This window comes from Chanodichthys erythropterus, chromosome 20 (assembly GCF_024489055.1).
Source record: "Chanodichthys erythropterus isolate Z2021 chromosome 20, ASM2448905v1, whole genome shotgun sequence".
Classification (NCBI taxonomy): Eukaryota; Metazoa; Chordata; class Actinopteri; order Cypriniformes; family Xenocyprididae; genus Chanodichthys; species Chanodichthys erythropterus.
Window position 1 is genome coordinate 1,303,333 of NC_090240.1, and position 19,126 is coordinate 1,322,458.

At 36.9% G+C, this 19,126-nt stretch overlaps 2 protein-coding genes across 3 annotated transcripts in view; both read left to right on the top strand.

Annotated features, from left to right (window-relative positions):
• Positions 1 to 3,543: 3,543 nt before the first annotated feature.
• On the top strand, positions 3,544 to 9,665 carry si:ch211-10d23.5 (uncharacterized protein LOC556599 homolog). Of its 2 annotated transcripts, none has more exons than XM_067371479.1 (6): positions 3,544 to 3,699; positions 3,949 to 3,974; positions 4,287 to 4,439; positions 4,538 to 4,660; positions 5,137 to 5,163; positions 8,464 to 9,665. In XM_067371479.1, the coding sequence occupies exons 2-6, from the start codon at positions 3,968 to 3,970 to the stop codon at positions 9,294 to 9,296; spliced, it is 1,143 nt and encodes a 380-aa protein (XP_067227580.1). In that variant the 5' UTR covers positions 3,544 to 3,699; positions 3,949 to 3,967; the 3' UTR covers positions 9,297 to 9,665. The 2 variants fall into 2 exon arrangements, with proteins under 2 accessions (XP_067227580.1, XP_067227581.1); XM_067371480.1 differs by having other exon boundaries at positions 4,360 to 4,439.
• A 631-nt stretch (positions 9,666 to 10,296) lies between these two features.
• The window catches only part of l3mbtl1 (L3MBTL histone methyl-lysine binding protein 1), a 46,162-nt gene continuing 37,332 nt past the window's right edge, over positions 10,297 to 19,126 (top strand). The window contains exons 1-4 of the mRNA XM_067371034.1: positions 10,297 to 10,312; positions 11,294 to 11,451; positions 11,737 to 11,903; positions 17,173 to 17,299. Of these exons, the coding sequence (XP_067227135.1) occupies positions 11,316 to 11,451; positions 11,737 to 11,903; positions 17,173 to 17,299 (430 nt within the window). The 5' untranslated portion in view covers positions 10,297 to 10,312; positions 11,294 to 11,315. The remainder of the gene's footprint in view (positions 10,313 to 11,293; positions 11,452 to 11,736; positions 11,904 to 17,172; positions 17,300 to 19,126) is intronic.

The following is a 19,126-nucleotide window of genomic DNA, read 5'->3' on the forward strand; positions in this document are numbered from 1 at the left end:
AAAATGGCATTTTCAGTGCTTTATCTATTTTCTTACAGCCACTTTCTATTTTGTGAAGCATCAGAACTACATTCTTTGGTTTTACTCATTGTAATGAATGATTAAGGGAATTTGGCCTTTGTGCTGTGTTTCTTCATTTTTATACTCCTGTGGAACAGGAAGTCATGGCTGCACAATTGCATGTTCATGATCACCCTTGGTGTGCTAAAAAAAAGATGTAAATATGAATGGGGATATATTTCAGAGATATTTTACTCTAGGGGTTCCAATAATTGTGGCCAACTTGTTTTTGAGAAAAACATTTATTTCATAATGTGATTTTTTTTTTTTTTTTTTTTTTCCCAGTTTTCTCACCCCGACTCTTAATGCATCGTGTTTCCTTCTGGAGCATCAGTGAATGTTTGAACCTTTTTTAATAGTTGTGTTTGAGTCCCTCAGTTGTCCTCAGTATGAAAACACAGATCTCAAAATCCTACAGTCACTGCTGGAAAGGGTTCAAATATGCAAAAATGCTTGAAAACTGATGAATCTGCAGGAGCTGGAGGATTTTTCTGAAGAACAGAGCTCAGTTTAACTGCTCAGGACAAACAAGAGACTCATGAACAACCATCACAAAACATAAAAACAGTCGTGGATCATCAGGTAACCACACACAGTATTGAGAATCAATGGTTCACATACTTATGAATGGGGTTATTTTAATAAATTCAGCTATTGTTTTGTCTTGTGAACTAAATGCAAACATATTTTATGTAAAATATCTTATTTAGGACAGTACTAAACAAATAACACTTTTTTTTTTTTTTTTATCCCTCTTATTTTATTAAAATAATTCTCATTTTCACAGATTCTGCAAGGGGTTCACATACTTTTTCATGCCACTGTATTTTTCATTCACCTTGATAAAAGCCGAAAACAGTTTTTATGAGAATCCTCCTCAACTTAATCCAGAACTTGGTAAAATATTCAAGCCTCTATAAGCACTGAGGGTGCTTGAGCCCCTGACCCTTTAATCGCGAAAGTGAAGGTGCCCTTTGCGAGAAGACAAATACCATCCAATAAAAGTTTGGGCATAATTGTTTTCCTCTCGTTAAAGCAAAGGTATGTTTTAAATAAATGTATGTTGGAGACAAAGCTTTGATGACAGAATTGAAAGTTCTAGCTGGCAAAGAAAGATTATACAAAGTCATAAATTCTTCATATTCCAGTATAATAGCATCATTTTTAAATAAATTCAAAACAAAAACAATGCCTCTGTCATAGTCAGCAGGGGCCCGTTTCAGAAAGAAGGTTAAGTAAAAACTCTGTGAAGGGGTGGATTATGGAATCCACTGAAGTATTGAAGTAGTAGTGGTATTCAGTAGTACTTCACTGCACTTGGAAAAGTACACTAAAGTACAGATATACATTGAATTAGTGTATAACTTTGACACTTTTATTTAGGACCAAAATAAAGAATGTGCTACAAATGTACTTGCTTGTATTTAAGTATTTTTTAATGCACTCAAGTATACTTTTTTTCACCTGGGTATTACTGAGTGCAAATTTACAGTAGCTCCACTCTTAAAATTGTCCCATGTTCTAGTGGCTCCAGTGGGCAATAGCGTGTTGGGTGCGGACAATTAACTTGATGCGATTGACTGGATTAGAATCTGCCTTTTGCCAAGTTTGCTGTTCTCCCTTTTCCCATCACATCACATGAGAAAGGCATTTATTTCCAATAAAAATGAAGAAAATTTTCTAAAAGTGGAAGTCATTGCCTAACGAGTGTTTAATAACGATAAAATCATTTACACTCTTAATATTGCATCCTGCATTATTTTTTTTCTTCTACTTTTTTTGCATGTGGGATACCATGAAAATAAATATTAGTTAAATAACTTACCGTTCTGCTAGGTTTCACATTTGATATTATAAGTGATGAGAATTAAACTTGCATTGACTCCGAAGTATGCGGATGTCATTTTGTCAGGTGCTGTTGCCATGGTGAATCGTAATATCGGAGCTCCATTTATGATGGCTTTTCATAGTCATGGTGCACACGCTTAACTCAAAGTCAACCTACTCAGAGTTGACTGAACTAACTCAATTCAGCTGTTCTGAAACAGAAAACTCGAGTTTCCCATCTCAGAGTAAGTCAACTCAGAGTTCAAGTTTCAACTCAGAGTTGGTTGAACCTCCTTATTGAAACGGGCCCCAGGTCTTTATTCAACATGTCTGGTTTCAAGGGTCCTAAACTGTTTATCCCCAACATCTGAGTATGTTAACCCTGAAATGAGGAAAACTCTGGGTTTTCCGTTTCAGAATGGGAGGTATGTCAAAATGAGAAAGCAGGTTAAGTCAAGCCCGTTTCTGAAAGAGAGGTAACTTCTACTCAGAGTCAGTTACCATAGTAACTTACTCTGTGAACCTAACCTGGTCGGGAGCAGGTTTTCTTCGGTAAACCCAGAGTTTCCTTCAGTCCCCTCCCCTTTTTTAAAGTGCTAGTGATGTTTAAATAGTTCACACATTCATTCACGCTGCAAAAATGCTTTTCGTACTGAGTATTTCAAGTACAAATATCTAAAAATTCTTAAATCAAGATGGATTTTGCATATAAGAAAATTATTTAGTCTTGTTTCCTGTGGGGATCTAAATTAAGTGCATTTTACTTAAGTAAAATTAGCAATATCTGCCAGTGTGGTAATAAAAATAATCTTAATGCAAACGGAAAACAAGATTATTCGGAGTTCTATTACTAAGTGCAAATTTACAGTATCTCCACCCCCCCAATGTCAGACCAGGTTAAAATTGTCATACTATTTTGTTGCTGCAGTGGTGTAGGCAGTAGTGTGATGGGTGCGGAGAATTAACTTGTGATGCAATTGACTGGGTTTGAATCTGCCTTCTGCCGAGCTCGCTATTCTCCCTTTTCCCATCACATAAGAAAGGCATTTATTTTCAATAAAAATGAAGAAAATGTTCTAAAAGTGGAAGTAACTTGACTAACGAGTGTTTAATAATGATAAAATCATTTACACTCTTATTATTGCATCCAGTTAAATTATTATTATTTTTCTTCTTTTTTTGCATGTGGGATACCATGAAAATGAATATTAGTTCAATAATTTACGACAATAACACTACCAGTTTTCACCTTTGATATTTTAACAGTGATAAGAATTAAACTTGCATTGACTCAGAAGTATGCATACGTCCTTTTGTCATGTGCTGTTGCCATGGTGAATCGTAATATCGGCGCTCCATTGATGATGGCTTTTCATAGTCATGGTGCACGCGCTTAACTCAGTCAACCTACTCCGAGTCGACTGAACTAACGGAATTCAGCTGTTCTGAAACAGAAAACTCAGAGTTTCCCATCTCAGAGTAAGTCAACTCAGAGTTCAAGTTTAAACTGAGTTGGTTGAACCTCCTTATTGAAACGGGCCCCTGATGGTGCAGTTTACAGCAGCCGCAGCGTTGACAGCTTTACGTCTTTCGAAACGCGACAGTCACGTGATCTGGCGTGCGTCATACATGTGCGCAAAGCAAACAACTCAGCCATTTTATTTTTGTTTTCATTAATAAAAAGCTTTTTAAACTGCGATCGATTGATTGATACGCTTGAAGGTGTGATATCATATTTAAAGACTGTAGTCTGTATCGAGAGAACTGACAAACATTTGACGGCATTACATCCACAGCATCGGTTTGTGGGAGGTCAGTAGATATGTCTTTGTTTATTCGTTCTAGTAAACGGTTTATTACCTTACCATATCACCATGGTAACCATAGTTTACACTGAAATGCTATAGTTATTGTTCCTACTGTAAAATCAATAATGTATTAATTTGAGATGAAGCTGTAAGAAGCTTTCAAAATCTTTCTGTTCTTATTAAATTATTATTGGATAGTCTTTGGTACTTGCTACATGTAATTAATTCTATTTTATATACATATATTTTTTAGGCTCTGGAAGTAAATAGTCATGACAGGTGAGTGTAATGCATTTAATAAAAACTTCTAAAATAAGATGATTGTTCACTAGATCCACTGAAATTATAATCGGAATCATGATAGGCTGGGTTCAATCCTGCAACTCTTGGATTAACAGCCATGATCATTAACTGATCAGCTACACCAACCAATAAACAATTATCAAAATATATTTCATTAGCAGTTCAGGAAAGCATATAACGTTAGTGTATAGTCACCCTACCATTATCTCAAGTGATCCATATGCAGTGTAAAGGGTTCTATAAAGCTTGCATTTCATATAATTTTGTCACATTTTTTTTTTTTTTCAGAGAGAATATTTGTGTTTGTTGATGAAGAGGAGCTTTTTAATTTGATGAAGGACCTTGACTGTCTCTACTGTAGGAATCCAGTTACGGCATCTAAACATCACCTCAAAAAGAGACATCTCAGATTCGCCATATATTATAAAGATTCTGGCATTGGTAATTAAACAAACAAAAAACAACACAACAGTTGTCTTGCACAGAGATAATATTTTACACCCATTCTCAGCTCTAACGCTGTCTGTTCTTTGTGACAGGGAAGTTTTCTATCCCCTGTTATTGTGCTGATGGAGGCCATGGCAGGAGCCACTGGCACTGCCCAATGTGCACAAAAATATTGCAAAGGACAAAGGATTACAAAATCCATATTACCAACCATGGTTTGTGTTTATTTAAATACATTTCCTATTGAATTATCTTAGAGGTTTGGACTGTACTGCCCTTTCACTCATTATATTGTATAATTTGAGATAAAAAGAATATCAAAGCTTTATTATATTGTATACAAATGTTTCTTTATTGTTTGCATAAGTTTGGACCTAGTCGTTTATCATTATTGGTGTTGTCCACATTATAGAATAAAAGCTAACTTTTTAAGATTTAAGTTTATCAACTAAACTGGGCATCTTTGTCTAGGTTCAAACTCTGTGCGCTGTTTCTATCATTGCATTCTGGGATGTTTTGAAACATTATTGAAGAAGTTCAAATGTATGCTGGAAAGAAATGTTTCCTTCACTATATGTATAACTATAACTCCCTTGATTGTGATGCTTTGTTTTTGTCATTCTTTTCTTCTGGGTAATAAGCCTGCAGTTATAAATATCCTTCAATTCTGATCTGTTTCTTGCAATTGCAGGTGTTGAGATGACAGACAAATCAACAGGTGAGAAATGGAATTTAATCATTTTCAATTACGTTTATCCATTGATTGAATTATTGGCTGTGTCGGAAACCACAGAAACTGCCCAGTCGTTCATTAGTGACTTAAAGGAGCCCTAGAACTGAAAATTGAATTTACCTCAGCATAGGTAAATAATTAGAGTTCTGTACATGGAAATGACATACAGTGAGTCTCGAACACCATTGTTTCCTCCTTTTTATGTAAATTTGATTTGTGCAAAAGACCTCTGAAGAACAGGCGAATCTCAATATAACACCGACTGTGACGCAACAGTTGGGATCATTAATATGTATGCCCCCTACTTTTGCATATGCCAGCCCATGTTCAAGGCATTAGACAAGCCAGTATTAACGTCTGGAGCTGCACAGCCGAATCAACAGATTTTTGCAGGTCAGCAAGCAAGGACAACAGCAAAAAATGGCAGATGGAGCAATAGTAACTGACATCATCCATGATATCATGATATTTTTAGTGATATTTGTAAATTGTCTTTCTAAATGTTTCATTAGCATGTTGCTAATGTACTGTTAAATGTGGTTCAAGTTACCATTGTTTCTTACTGTATTCATGGAGACAAGAGCTGTCGTTATTTTCATTATTACACACTTGCAGTCTGTATAATTCATAAACAACTTCATTCTTTATAAATCTCTCCAACAGTGTAGCATTAGCCCCGTTGCCACAGAGCGCTATGAAACTCATTCAGAATCAAATGTAAACATCCAAATAAATACTATACTTACATGATCTGATGCATGCATGACGGCCCGTGTCATTGCGTCGCTTGTCAATGACATCATATCCAGTTTACCCTTGATTTTGGGTTTTGAACTTTTACTTCCGTAGAAATCATGGAAACACCAATGACGCTTTATGTGTTTTATTAGACAGGTGAGCAACTGTTTGGATACTTTTATCAACAGATAAACAAATCAATGTTATATAGCTCAACACGGTTAGTCTTATTGTTTGAATCTCTCGTTTTCTTGATTTATCGCGAGTCACGTTTGCACCTCCTCAGTGCTATCAAGTGGCTAACATGCTGTAGAATAATCAGAAAGCTTTATTTGTAGTAACTGTAATACAGCATTTTCTCCACCATACAGTGTTTTAAAATTAATTGCATACCATTTAGCAACACAAGTCATCCAGCTATTATTAATATGATATTCTAATATAAATCTAGCTTTCTGCAACTGTCTTATACCAGCCACCAAGCAAACGCACAGAGTAATGTAATAATAACGAACACTTTGTAAAGATCCATTTTGAGGGTTATATTAGCTGTGTGAACTTTGGTTATGCAATGTATTATAGAGTTGCGAGCTTGGGTGCAGGGAGCACGAGCATTTAAAGGGGACACGCACTGAATCATATTTAATTATGCCCCAAAATAGGCAGTTAAAAATTTGAATAATAAAAAATCTATGGGGTATTTTGAGCTGAAACTTCACAGACACATTCAGGTGACACCTTAGACTTGTATTACAACTTGTGAAAAAGGGTTCTAGGGCACCTTTAAAGTTGGAATAGTCTTTTCTTCCATATTGTGATGTGTATCCGAGTGAAACGGCTTCTGGAACAAGAACAAAATTAGGGCGGGGCTTGATTTTTGTCCATGGGGAATTGATTGAATGGTTGTTGTTGTTTGCTATTGGTGGATCTCATGTGAGCGACAGGTTGCCCCACCCTCGTGCCAGTAAACACATCATCAGAGAAGAGAAGAGATGCAAGAGGGGGGTGTATTTATTTTGATTAAAGATTACAAAGTTACATGAATTTTTCCTACACAGATTCGGGTTTTGTTGAACATGCAAATTCGCCTCATTGTCCAACAGAATGCTGCTTGGTTTGAAAGTGACTTCTGTGTGAGTTGTGCTTCATACATCGCTACAGTGAACCTTTTTTGCCCATGACATTTTGCTAATGTTCCCCCATCTTACACCGCATCTACACCGAACGTGACAAAAGAACCCATAATCAGAGATGCTGTCTTGACTGGATGCGGTGCGACATGACAAATCCCCAACAGTAAACTTATGTTCAGTTCTGTTTGTGATGTACTTCAGGCACTCACGCAACTTCAGACATAAAGAACAAATGGATTTGTAACAACTGCTTTGTCTCATCCAGTGTAGACAGACTCAAGCTGTTGCTGCTTGGCGTAACAACTGTCACGTCCAATATAGACACGTGTTAAGGATACTGATTTCAGACCACCTTCCAAGGCATCATAATGTACACATCCCATGATCTAGATCAGATTCTTTGTACAGATATCCAAGCAAATATTTAAAGGCACAATATGTAAGATTTTTTTATTAAAATATCCAAAAAGCACTAAAACTATTATATTTTTGTTGACCCGTGTACTTACATTATCCCAAATGTTTCCAAAAATGTTTAAATCCAGTTTTAACCATTGTAATGGCCTGTGTCATTGCGTTGCTTGTCAATGACATCATATCCGCGTTACCCTCGATTTCGGGTTTTGAACTTTTACTTCCATAGAAATCATGCACTTTATTATGTGTTTTATTAGAGAGGTGAGCAACTGTTTGGATACTTATATTGACAGATAAACAAATCAATGTTATATAGCTCAACACAGTTAGTCTTATTGTTTGAATCTCTCGTTTTCTTGATTTATCGTGAGTCACATGTTTGCACCTCCTCAGTGCTGTCAAGTGGCAAACATGCTGTAGAATAATCAGAAAGCTTTATTTGTAGTAACTGTAATACAGCATTTTCTCCACCATACAGTGTTTTAAAATTAATTGCATGCCATTTAGCAACACAAGTCATCCACAATTTTAATTAGTTAGATAAAGTGACTTGTATGAGTAGTAATTCAGCACTTGTGGCTGTTTCATTAGAATGAAATAAAATAATGTGATTTTAAGTGATCAAACTTAACTCTAAGAAAGTTCAAGTTCAGGGAAGAAGGAAGCGAACATTAAATGTAACTGTAATCATAAAATAAACATAAGCAACAAAACAAAAGGAGAGGCATATAAGCATAATAAAAAGCGACTTCTAGGGGCTAAACTTTCATACTGTGCCTTACTCAACATGATGCTTATTTCTGAATAAATGTATTTGTAATTGGGGGGTAAAACAGAAGTTGACAGACCAGATGGAGGCATCATGCCGGAGAGGATGTTTGATTTAGACATGTCTCGATCCTACCTCCACATACTACCTGATCATCTAGCATTACTCTGGTTTCAGACACAGCCATTCCAAAATTGCAATTCATCTAAATTGTTTTCCCCCTTCCAGTTGAGCTACAACCTACAACAGTCCTGTTGGAGACTCTGCAAACAGACAATGAAGACAGGACAGCAGGCAATAAGTCAGCATGCCAAAAGTGTGGAATTCACTTTACTACCACATCAAATTTGAGACGCCACGAGAGACTACAGCACGGCCATGACCAACAGCCCATGTTATGCATAGATGCCAAAAATGCAATCTATGTTACACCCAAGGATCTGCATGGACCTAGAGTGCCCATTCATATCCGTAAATCCTTTGCCTTACAGATTCTGCTTTGTGAATTGGAAGAATGCTGGGATTTCATGAAAGTGCAGGCCCAGAGAGGAAATCCTGGTAAAGAATGCCGGCACCTTGTGAGAACTAATCACTCACGACACTACGTTCCCCCTCCACCACTGTGTGTCAACTCTCTGGAGGAAATGACTGGCAAACACCTCCTGTCCAAATCGGAGAAACAAGAGTGCCAGGAAATGAACTCAAGGGCATGTTTAGAGGGAGTCGATTGTGTGTACCCTATTTTTTGGGAGGAGCATGAACTTTCAGAGAGATGCATCTACTTTTCTGTGTACACTGACCTTAAGGACAAATGGTGTCAGTTTGGGAGGACACGTGTCTCTTTTGATACCAAGTCTGGCAACTGGAAGTGTCTATGTCAACACAAAAGAAACCATTGTGTCCACAAGTATTTATCTATGTGGTGGTTGTTCCAGGAGCGTCCTGAATTGTTGCAAAATGCCCTAGATATCAACACTGAGAGTGTCGACGTGCTGGAGGAAGTGGTCCTGGATGCTGAGGATGTGGTTCAAATGTCTCCGGGGGGTGATGACCTCTGCTAGCAACTGGTCTCATCCATCAAAACTACACTCTCATTTTCTGTGTCTTCAGTCAATAAAACACTGGCCATACCCTTTATATTGGCTCATAATTTGTTAACCAATATAAACCAATTTTTCCCTGTTATATTTGTGGTGAAAAGGTTTTTATGAGATTTTCTCATAGATTATACCCTAATGAGATTTAAATCTAATTACACACAATTTAAAGCAAAATGTGTCATCATACTTTCAAGGCCAAGTCCAATAGCAATTTAAATAAATTACAAATCTAGGCCTTGTATTGCACTGTAAATGCTGAGAGTTAGGTGACATCATTTCATGCAACAGTTAACACTACCATATGTGAATTATGTTCATTATTATATTTTATCGGCATATTTGTCTATATTTGAACAGTTAAGTCTATAATAAATACATTAAAGGAATATAGGCCCAGTGGATGCTCAAGTTTTATGCAGTATATTTTTCTGGTTCACTTCCACATAGATGGTTCAAAATCAGGATGAAGAATGGATCATGAATCAACTTCCACTAAGAGAAAATTGAAGTTGTCAGTTCAACTTTGATTCTCATTCATGTCGACTCATTATGTCTTTAAATTTGACTTTTGCACTTTCAGGTAACAATCACTTAATTAATACAGTTGATCATTATGACTGTTATATGGTAATCCAGTCACAGTGACATAGAAATTTATTTTCTTTCATTTGTATTTAGGAATTTACTCAATTGGAGTAAAGTCTGGCTTTCATTATGCATTAAGCATATTTACGGCATTTTTTTTTTTTTTTTTTAACTTTGAAAACATCCTTTACTAAAAGGTAAAGTGTTTTAAAGATGTTTTTAGATTAATGTTATATACAACAATCCTTATATCAGTACTAGAGGTGTTTCATACACTGCACACTATCGCATGTGAAGTGGTGTAGAAAGCAACACTTTCAAACATCAAAGGATTGTGCGCTTATGATGCGCGCATGCGCAGGTCATATTCCTCCCGAGCAAGACCAGCACTGGTGAGAATAAATTCATTTATCTTATCGTCTTCGCATTACGCACAATTCATGTCATGCTATTAAGACGCGATAGATATATATATATAGATTTGACTTTACATTCATTTCTGGACACTTATGATGACGCGCGTTTTATCGTATTTTTCCTTTATAAAATTATTAAATAAACCCTTATAATTAGCAGTTAAGCTGACGTTGCCATGAAAATAAAACATATGTATTAATATCGATCATCCCAACAAAGAGCATCTGTCTTTTCCTTCTAAATGCATCGGAATCGGATGCTCCTCATAAAGCAGTCTTTAAGAGCGAAATTAAATAATGAATGGTTCGCCTACTTTAGTTTACTGACCACAGCGCCATTTTGCATTGGTAAAGAATATTTTGGGGGCAGAGAGTATGCGCTGGAAATGATGCTTTTTGAATTGGAATTGATGAAACTGATGTTTCCCTCACATCCTTACCACCGTCTCTTATGGTTTGAGCATCAACACCGTCAGTTTATGCATTATGCATAATCATCACCACCACCTCCATCGGTTTATGGGTTGAGCATCAACACCATCACTTATGCTTCATCATCGTCATCACTACCACCATCAGTTTATGGATTATGTATGATCAACACCGTCAGATTATGGATTATGCATCTCCATCATAATCACCATCAGTTAATGGTCTAATCATCATTTGTGCTTCATCTTTGTTATCATCTTGTTTCTGTTTTACTTTTGTGGAGAAATGATAGAAATATTCTCCTAAATAGCCATTTCATGTATATCCTTGAGGTTAATATGGGATTTAGGAAGTAATTAGTATATTAATGCAATATTTTTTAGAAAGAGTAACTAGTACAGTAATCTAATTACACTTTTGAAGATAATTACTTTTTTAGGGTAACTTACCCAACACTGCATTCCATACATACTATTGCTAAATAACAAAATAATATCATTATGTCCTTAATTTCTCTTTGGTTAGTGATACTGAGCAGAGTCTTGCTATGAGTGCCAAAGCAGACCTGGATGTCCTACCACATGATGCAGATGTCCCATCTGAAAGCAGCGTCTCTCACGCTTCCAATGACAGTTCCTCTCATCGGCTGAAACCCCAGGATACTACCACAATAATTTTTCCAGGTACTTATGTTGAATAGGAAAAATTATTTAAGCTTAAGATTTTTTTTTTTTACATATTGTATTGAAAATTTTTTCTCTTTTAAAACATGACTGAAAAGGTAAACCAATTTTAAATTTTCTTGCAGTTTGATTGACAGAATTAAACCTTGCTAAACTATTGTTTAGAACTCCAAATAAAAGAGTTAAAAGCTGTAGATGAAGCTGGCATGACCATGAAATCTCAGTATTTTGGCCTACTCTTAGAGCAGATTTTCTTTGAGTCAAAAAGCTTGTATTTTCTCATAGCTTCTGCTCACTCATTGCCAAAAGTGGAGCTGCCTCAAAATGCAATCAAGGCGATTAAAGGCAGTGAACTGGAGGCTGCATCACTTCCTGCTCAGGTTGGAGGGACCATTGTCCATGTTCTGGGCTGGAAGGAGGGAATGGCGATCCTCCCTGGAAGCAATCTGAAGGTGAGCAAGACATACCCTTTGTTCTACTGTATTTCATTAACTAATTACCCTAATATTTGAATGTCCAATTTGGAAAGAGTGTTTCAAGCTACCATAAAGCAATTTGTGGTTAGAAAAGCTGTCTGCAGTCAACATTACTTGAAAGTCATGGGTTTGAAGTGACATGCTGATCAGCATCTTGGAGGATCTTCTGGTACCACAGTGTGTGAAGTCATCTCATAAGTGGTCTTGTACGGCCTTTCTTAGTAGCCTTTACTAGGGCAACAAGTGTAATGCTAGTACACAAAATTTAACTAAAGCCGAGTTCAGACTGCACGATTTTAGCCCCGATTTTGGCTCGCCGACAGGTTTTGAGAAATCGCCGACAAATGCCCGAAATCACATGCAAATCGGTGCTCGTTCACGTGAGTGACAATCACGCAGTGTGAATGAGCAAAGACGAGATCTGAGAGAATCGCCGACAAGTCGCCGACACCCGTGAGATATTTGGCATGCTAAATATCTGGACCTGTGGGCGATTCAAAATCCTGCAGTGTGAAAAGTGTTCTGACTGAAAACTACATCGGCGATGACCAACAGCCAATGAGAGAGCAAAATACAGAGCAGCGGAGAGTTTGGGGAGGAGTTATAGACCACAATATCAGCAAGCATGGCTTCGTTTCAGATAAACATTACAATTCTATCAAACAGAAACAAAGCACAAACATTTGCTTGACCATCCGCAACAGCAGCACATTGAAAAGTTATTTACCTCCAACTCTCGTTGCAGAACACACAATCCACAGTCTCCCCAACCATTTCCTTATTTTTCTTTTCTTTTTCTTGTTTTCGCTGCAAATCACCGCACAGGCAATTCGTATTGCAAGCTTTTTGCGGGCTGCTGTTTTTAATAATAATAATAACAACTCCGGTCTTGCACGCGTGATATCGCGTTGTTTCCTTGTCACATCTCGCGTGTGTTTGGTTGTGAAACGTAGTTTGCGTGCCAGACAGAGTTGTCAGCGATTCTTCCTATTGTAAAGTCATGAGTGTGAAACCTTCTATCGCCGATCCATCGTGCAGTTTGAACACAGCAGCGACTGAATGCTGGCCAAGATAATCATGCAGTGTGAAAAGAACAATGACCCGACTACTTTGAAAATCGTGCAGTCTGAACTCGGCTTAAGCTTGGAGAGAAATCCATCCATGTTGATCTTGATGGCAACAAGCTTTTGAGTTCTTCATGTTAAAAAAAACAGCCCTGAAGCACAGAGCAGCCAACTTTGAACTTAAAGGGCTAGTTCACCCAAAAATGAAAATTCTGTCATTAATTACTCACCTTCATGTCGTTCCAAACCTGTAAGACCTTCATTCATCTTCGGAACACAAATTAAGATATTTTTGATGAAATCTGAGAGCTCTCTGACTCCTCCATAGACAGCAATTTAATTACCACTGTCAAGGCCCAAAAAGGTATTAAGGACAATGTTAAAATAGTCCACATGACTACAGTGGTTCAACCTTAAAGGTCCTCTAAGCGTTTTTAGGCCATAACATTTTTTGTTGCATACAGCAAACATCAACTCACTATCCGCTAGCTGCCTGTCCCCTGAACACACTGTAAAAAAACACGGTCTCTGTAGTCGCCACAAGCTCCAAAAACGGCAACAAAACAAACTGGTGCAGCCTGGACCACGAAACATGCTCCAGCCAATAACCGACAAGACTGATTTTAAATGCGCGTTCATGATTGTTTCAGGAAGCACGGAGGGGAGGGGAGGAGGAGGAGGGAGGGTCTAGCTATAGCCTCTGTTTTGTTTGACAACACTTCGAACGTCAACAGAAAGTTACTCCACCCAGGATTGCTTAGAGGACCTTTAATGTTATGATGTGACGAGAATACTTTTGTGCACCATAACAAAACAAAACAAAACAAAAATAACAACTTTATTCAACAATCTCTTCTCTTCCATGTCAGTCTCCTACGCAGTTGATGTAGTAATTACAGTGTAGCTTCCGTGTTCTACGTCATTTTAGTGTGAACTATCCCTTTAATGGTAGAGGTGATGTTACAGTACTTGGGTGCTGGTTTGTATTTTGTGCTAATAAACATTATTGTCAGAAGGAAGCACTAGTCTGATCAGATTACAACATTTTCTCCACATGTGACAAAATCAATGATATGTATTTGAAATGAAGATTTAACCATGTTTACATATTCAGTGTGATTGCTGAAGATTACTGTAAAACTTCATCAAATTAAGGGAATTGAAAACTCAGAGTGAATACATATCAATTCACTATTTTTTAGCTTTTTAATTTCTTTAATAACATTTAAAAGATGTCTAAATACATCAATTCATTTAGCTGATGATTTTATGCAAAGCAGCTTGCAAATGAGGAATGCCCCAAAGCATTTAATGCTAAAAATGCATTAATATGGAATGTTTTTTTCTAACATAATTCTAATGATAAATCAAATGCCCATCCTGCACATGAAATGACCTCCTAAATTATTAAAATCTGATACTAAATTAATCAATCAAATGTGAAAAATGATAGCTTTTTATAGCTATAATAAGCTATAACAGAAAACTCTTTTAAATACAAACATAACGGTATTTAAAAATTATTAATATTAACAAGTCTCCCTGTTTTCTCATCTTGCAAGAAAAATACATAAAATAATACTTTATTTCAACATTTACTCCCCCATCCAGCCCTGTGCAAAACATTATGGGAAGTGGAAATCCTTTTTCTATATATTTGATCAAGCTACTTGATTGCAACATTCTTTCAATATGAAAACACAGAGTTAAGCCAAAGAGTAACCATTTTAAGTCAGTTTAACATATCGCAATCATGTTTAAACAAGAAACCTGATACAATGATGGTAAATCACAAGGAATTATTTAAATAAAACGGAAAGCATCAATAAATATATATATATATATATATATATATATATATATATATATATATATATATATATATATATATATATATATATATAATATTTTTTTATTATTATTTTTTTTAATTTTTTTTAATATTTTTTTTAGTGTATTCTATCCAGTCCTTGTGCTAGAAAACACGTCATTAGAGAAGAGATGTCACTGCGAGAGGGAGGGGAAGTTATTTTGATTAAAGATTATGAAGCACACAAATTTAAAAAAAAAAATGCTTGACTGAAAAAAGTTCTTTTCTAAAATGGATGGTAATATTGAGTATATTGAGAAAAGGAGGGGGCCAAACACCAAACCCTGAGGCACCCCATAGGTTAGCCGTGATTTAGACACTGTTCGTCTCCAAGATACCCTGAAGGATCTGCCGTTCCCATGGTGAGCAGTCTGAGACGATAGATCTTGTGATTTAAAATGTTGAAAGCTGCAGACAGATCCAAAAGAATAATAAGAGATAACCTGGAGGTTGCTGTCTCACCAGTCGAATAATTTCAGTCATGGCTAGTTACTGTTAAAGGTGTTTTGGTAACACTTTACAATAAGGTTCAGTAGTTAACATTAGTTAACTACAATTTTTTCTAAGCTTGATTCTTGGGGCACAGTTTAACATGTCTTAATGCTTTGTTTTTTTGAAAACGCTGTATTTTTCATATATTTTATTTTTATTCTACACCTCTGTTTCCACTGTCATATGAACAGCTCGTTTGACTTCCTGCTTCTATGAAGCCACTCCCTCCGAAATACGAAATGTGCTCAGATTGGTTAGCAGATTGGTAGCTGGCCCAGTGTATCGTGATTCGCTAAAGCGTCCGGAAACGACACGCCCCTTACCATCCGTTGCTTCAGTCAAAATGTAAATAATGGCGTCTATATTGCTGTATCAAATTGAGCCCGAATTAGACACAGATGAAGAGGGTCAATCGCAATCACGGATTTTAAAGGACGTTTATGAATGATATTTTATTTTGTATTTGTGTCAAAGTGTTTAGATGCTGTCACTGCTGTTTGTTAGCTTTCAATATACATTTTTATCCTGATTAAAGCTTTACTGTAGTCGAATACATGACTGAGTAGTCGCATTTTTGTAAAGGTAGCTTTTAATTTATAGAATGAACAACTGTTTGTCTATGAACATAGAAGTTTGTTGGTGTTCGTAGAATTTAGCTAACTGGCTAGCAAAGCAAAAACGAGTTGCTCTTTGTATATGTCCTTGATGAAACCAAAAATAGCAACAGAACTATAGGTTTAAAAGACATGTACAAACAATAAAACGTACTTACAGTTTGGAGGCGATAAACAGCAGCTTCTGCTTTTAAAGTGGGAGCTGCTTCATCTTTCATAGCCTGTGTGCATTCAGTAATAGCCATCCAGCATTTAACTTAGATTCTGGAAGCTGTCTTCAGCACCACATCCAGTGTAGAAAATATCACAGATTATAATGGGTTCTTTTATCTTTTGCCCCGCCGCGCCACTCGCATCCGGTGTACACAACTCTTCCGCTTCCACATGCTGCGCCACATGGCCCTGCCCATTTTTTGGCGTGTTCCCGGGGGCGTGTTTTGCAGGGTTTATGATGTCACCAACCCGTTGTAGTCCAAAACGGGTCGTGTTTGTAGGCATTAAACTTTAAAAGACAATATCTCCGATACTGTTTATGCTCAAGCAGCAAAATTACACACCAACTAAAGTTAAAAAAGTAAAATCGCATTTAACCACCCCTTTAACATGAACTAATAATGAACTGCATTTCTACAGCATTTATTAATCTTTGTTAATGTTAATTTTAACATTTACTAATACATTATTAAAATCTTGTTAACATTAGTTAATACACTGTGAACTAACAGGAACAAACAATGAACAACTGTATTTTCATAAACTAACATTAACAAAGATTAGTAAATACAGTAACAAATGTATTGCCCATGGTTAGTTCATGTTAGTTAATACATTAACTCAAGTTCGGTCCTAGAGAGCCGCTGTCCTGCAGAGTTTAGCTCCAACCCTGAAAAAAAACCTTCAGCTGCTTATAGCCTTAGTAATCCTGAAGAGCTTGATTAGCATGTTCAGGTGTGTTTGATTAAGGTTGGAGCTAAACTCAGCAGGACAGCGGCTCTTTAGGACCGAACTTGCCTACCCATGCATTAACTAATGTTTAACTAATGAACCTTATTGTAAAGTGTTACCTGTGTTTTTATCACTAGAGTGGAAAAAATATGAATTTTATATACAGTACACATAATCATTTAGTGTGGAGAATACTTCCTGAAGGCACTGTATATCCTTTTTATTACTGAATAACAGTAACACTATTCTACTCTTTGCAGCTATGTGTTAGTGATACTGGTTCGCTGGAAGTGATCAGTGAAGGGAAAATAGGCTCTGCTAACCTGACCACCGGAGGAGCTCAGACAAAATCAGCTGATTTGGAGCTCAAACAGGGTGAAAAATCAGGTAATATTTCATTAGATGCCTCTGGATTATTACATCTTTAGCTCGTGGCTTTATGATGTTTTGAAGTCTGGCTGTCAATTTATATAATTTTTTTATAAATGGAAGTATAGTCAGTCAGGGCCCCAAACTAACACTATCCAGAAGCCTAATATGAGTAACAGTTGGGTTTGACAAGTATATAAAATTGAGCTACTTAACAGTTGGTCAGTCTCTTTATTAGGACCCACAACCAAACACACGAGTTTCCATCCAAGGATTTTTTTTTTCAGCACATCAAAATGGTCTGTGTACACTTAATTAGTTTGTTTTGGCTTACGTTTTTAGGTTCAGTGGTAGAAAATGGAACAGTTGAGTATTTGTTTTCACATGTGGTGCCATCATCAGTTCTCAATTTCTATGCAACAGAATTTAACAATCATCCTCTGCAATATTTGTATAGCTTCTTAAAGTGTTTATTGCAACTACATACAGTATAATCTATCACTCATCAAACAACTGGACTAAGGAATACCTTGACACAAACATACTGGGCAGCACCTAGACGGGGCTTTCCTCTCTGTAGGCAATGTACAGGTGCCGGAGAAATATTATTAGTTGTTTATTTCAGAAATATTAATGTACCTTGCATCTGCACCCACAATTATCCCTTAGCCTTCTTCTTAGACAGCCTGTTTTATTTAGCTGTCCAACTATCAAAATCTGTGTGAAAAAGCTGCGCAACGCACTGGACTGCATAGAGTGAATGCATTTACACTGTAGTGAAGCGCAGACCAGTATCAATTTAAGTGTAAATACGCAGCAGTATAACTTTTATTTTAGTATTTTACTTTTATTTTAGACAACACGCTGAGTTTTAGACGAGGGATGAAGTTAATTAATATTAAGTAACTTTCATTTAGAGACAATATGGTGTGTTTTTACTCCGCCAATGAAAGGTTACTAAACAAAGCTACAGTAGACTCCAAGCACAGTGTTTCTGTTTTGCACAGTTTGTGTTTTGTGTTTAGTTACTAAATGAATACTAAATGAGTTTTTGAATGAATCGGTTGAGTGAATGATTCAGTGACCTATTATTTTAGACAGTGGCTGCAATCAAAATCACACACTTCCCCACTATATAGTAGATGAAAAACAGTATGTGACAAAAGCAGCATGTCCGAATTCACAGTATTCATAAAAGAGTAGGCAAAAAGTACCTAGTAGGACCTACTTCTTCCGGCAAGATTCTGAAGTGTGCATACAGTGGACACTCTAATATCCCACAAGGCCTCGGGAGAGGATTTGTGAATGGCAGTGCAACTGACACTGGTAGGTCATTTGATAAGGACAAAATGGCAAATGTAGCATGCCATCTCTGTGTTATTTCAAGGCTGGTTTTGATATCTCACTACTGATAGAGCTCTTCCTGTATTATAATGGCTATTTAACATTACCCCTAAACTTTGACTAGGCTATGCTGCAACAATAGGGCTAGGCGGGGCTAAGCTCCAGGGCTTGAGCATGGAGGGGGCCCATAATTGGCTGTGGAGTAGAATGACTGGCCATCGGGAGCAACTGAACTTTTCCCGGTGGGCCGATCGCCGGTGGGCCAAAACCCCACCACACCCCCACATATTAAGCACTGTTATTTTTAGAAGAGCACCTGGGAAACAAAGAACAAAAGCAAAGTGATGAAACAGCTGTCACAGATCCCTTGTCTTCCTGAACTCCATTTCCCATGATCCTCCTGTTCTCCACACCTGCACTCACTTCCCTCGACATCTCCCCATCTTCACAGACCATCATCACCTGGACTTCCTCGTTAGCACTCACTTTATATTGGACTCA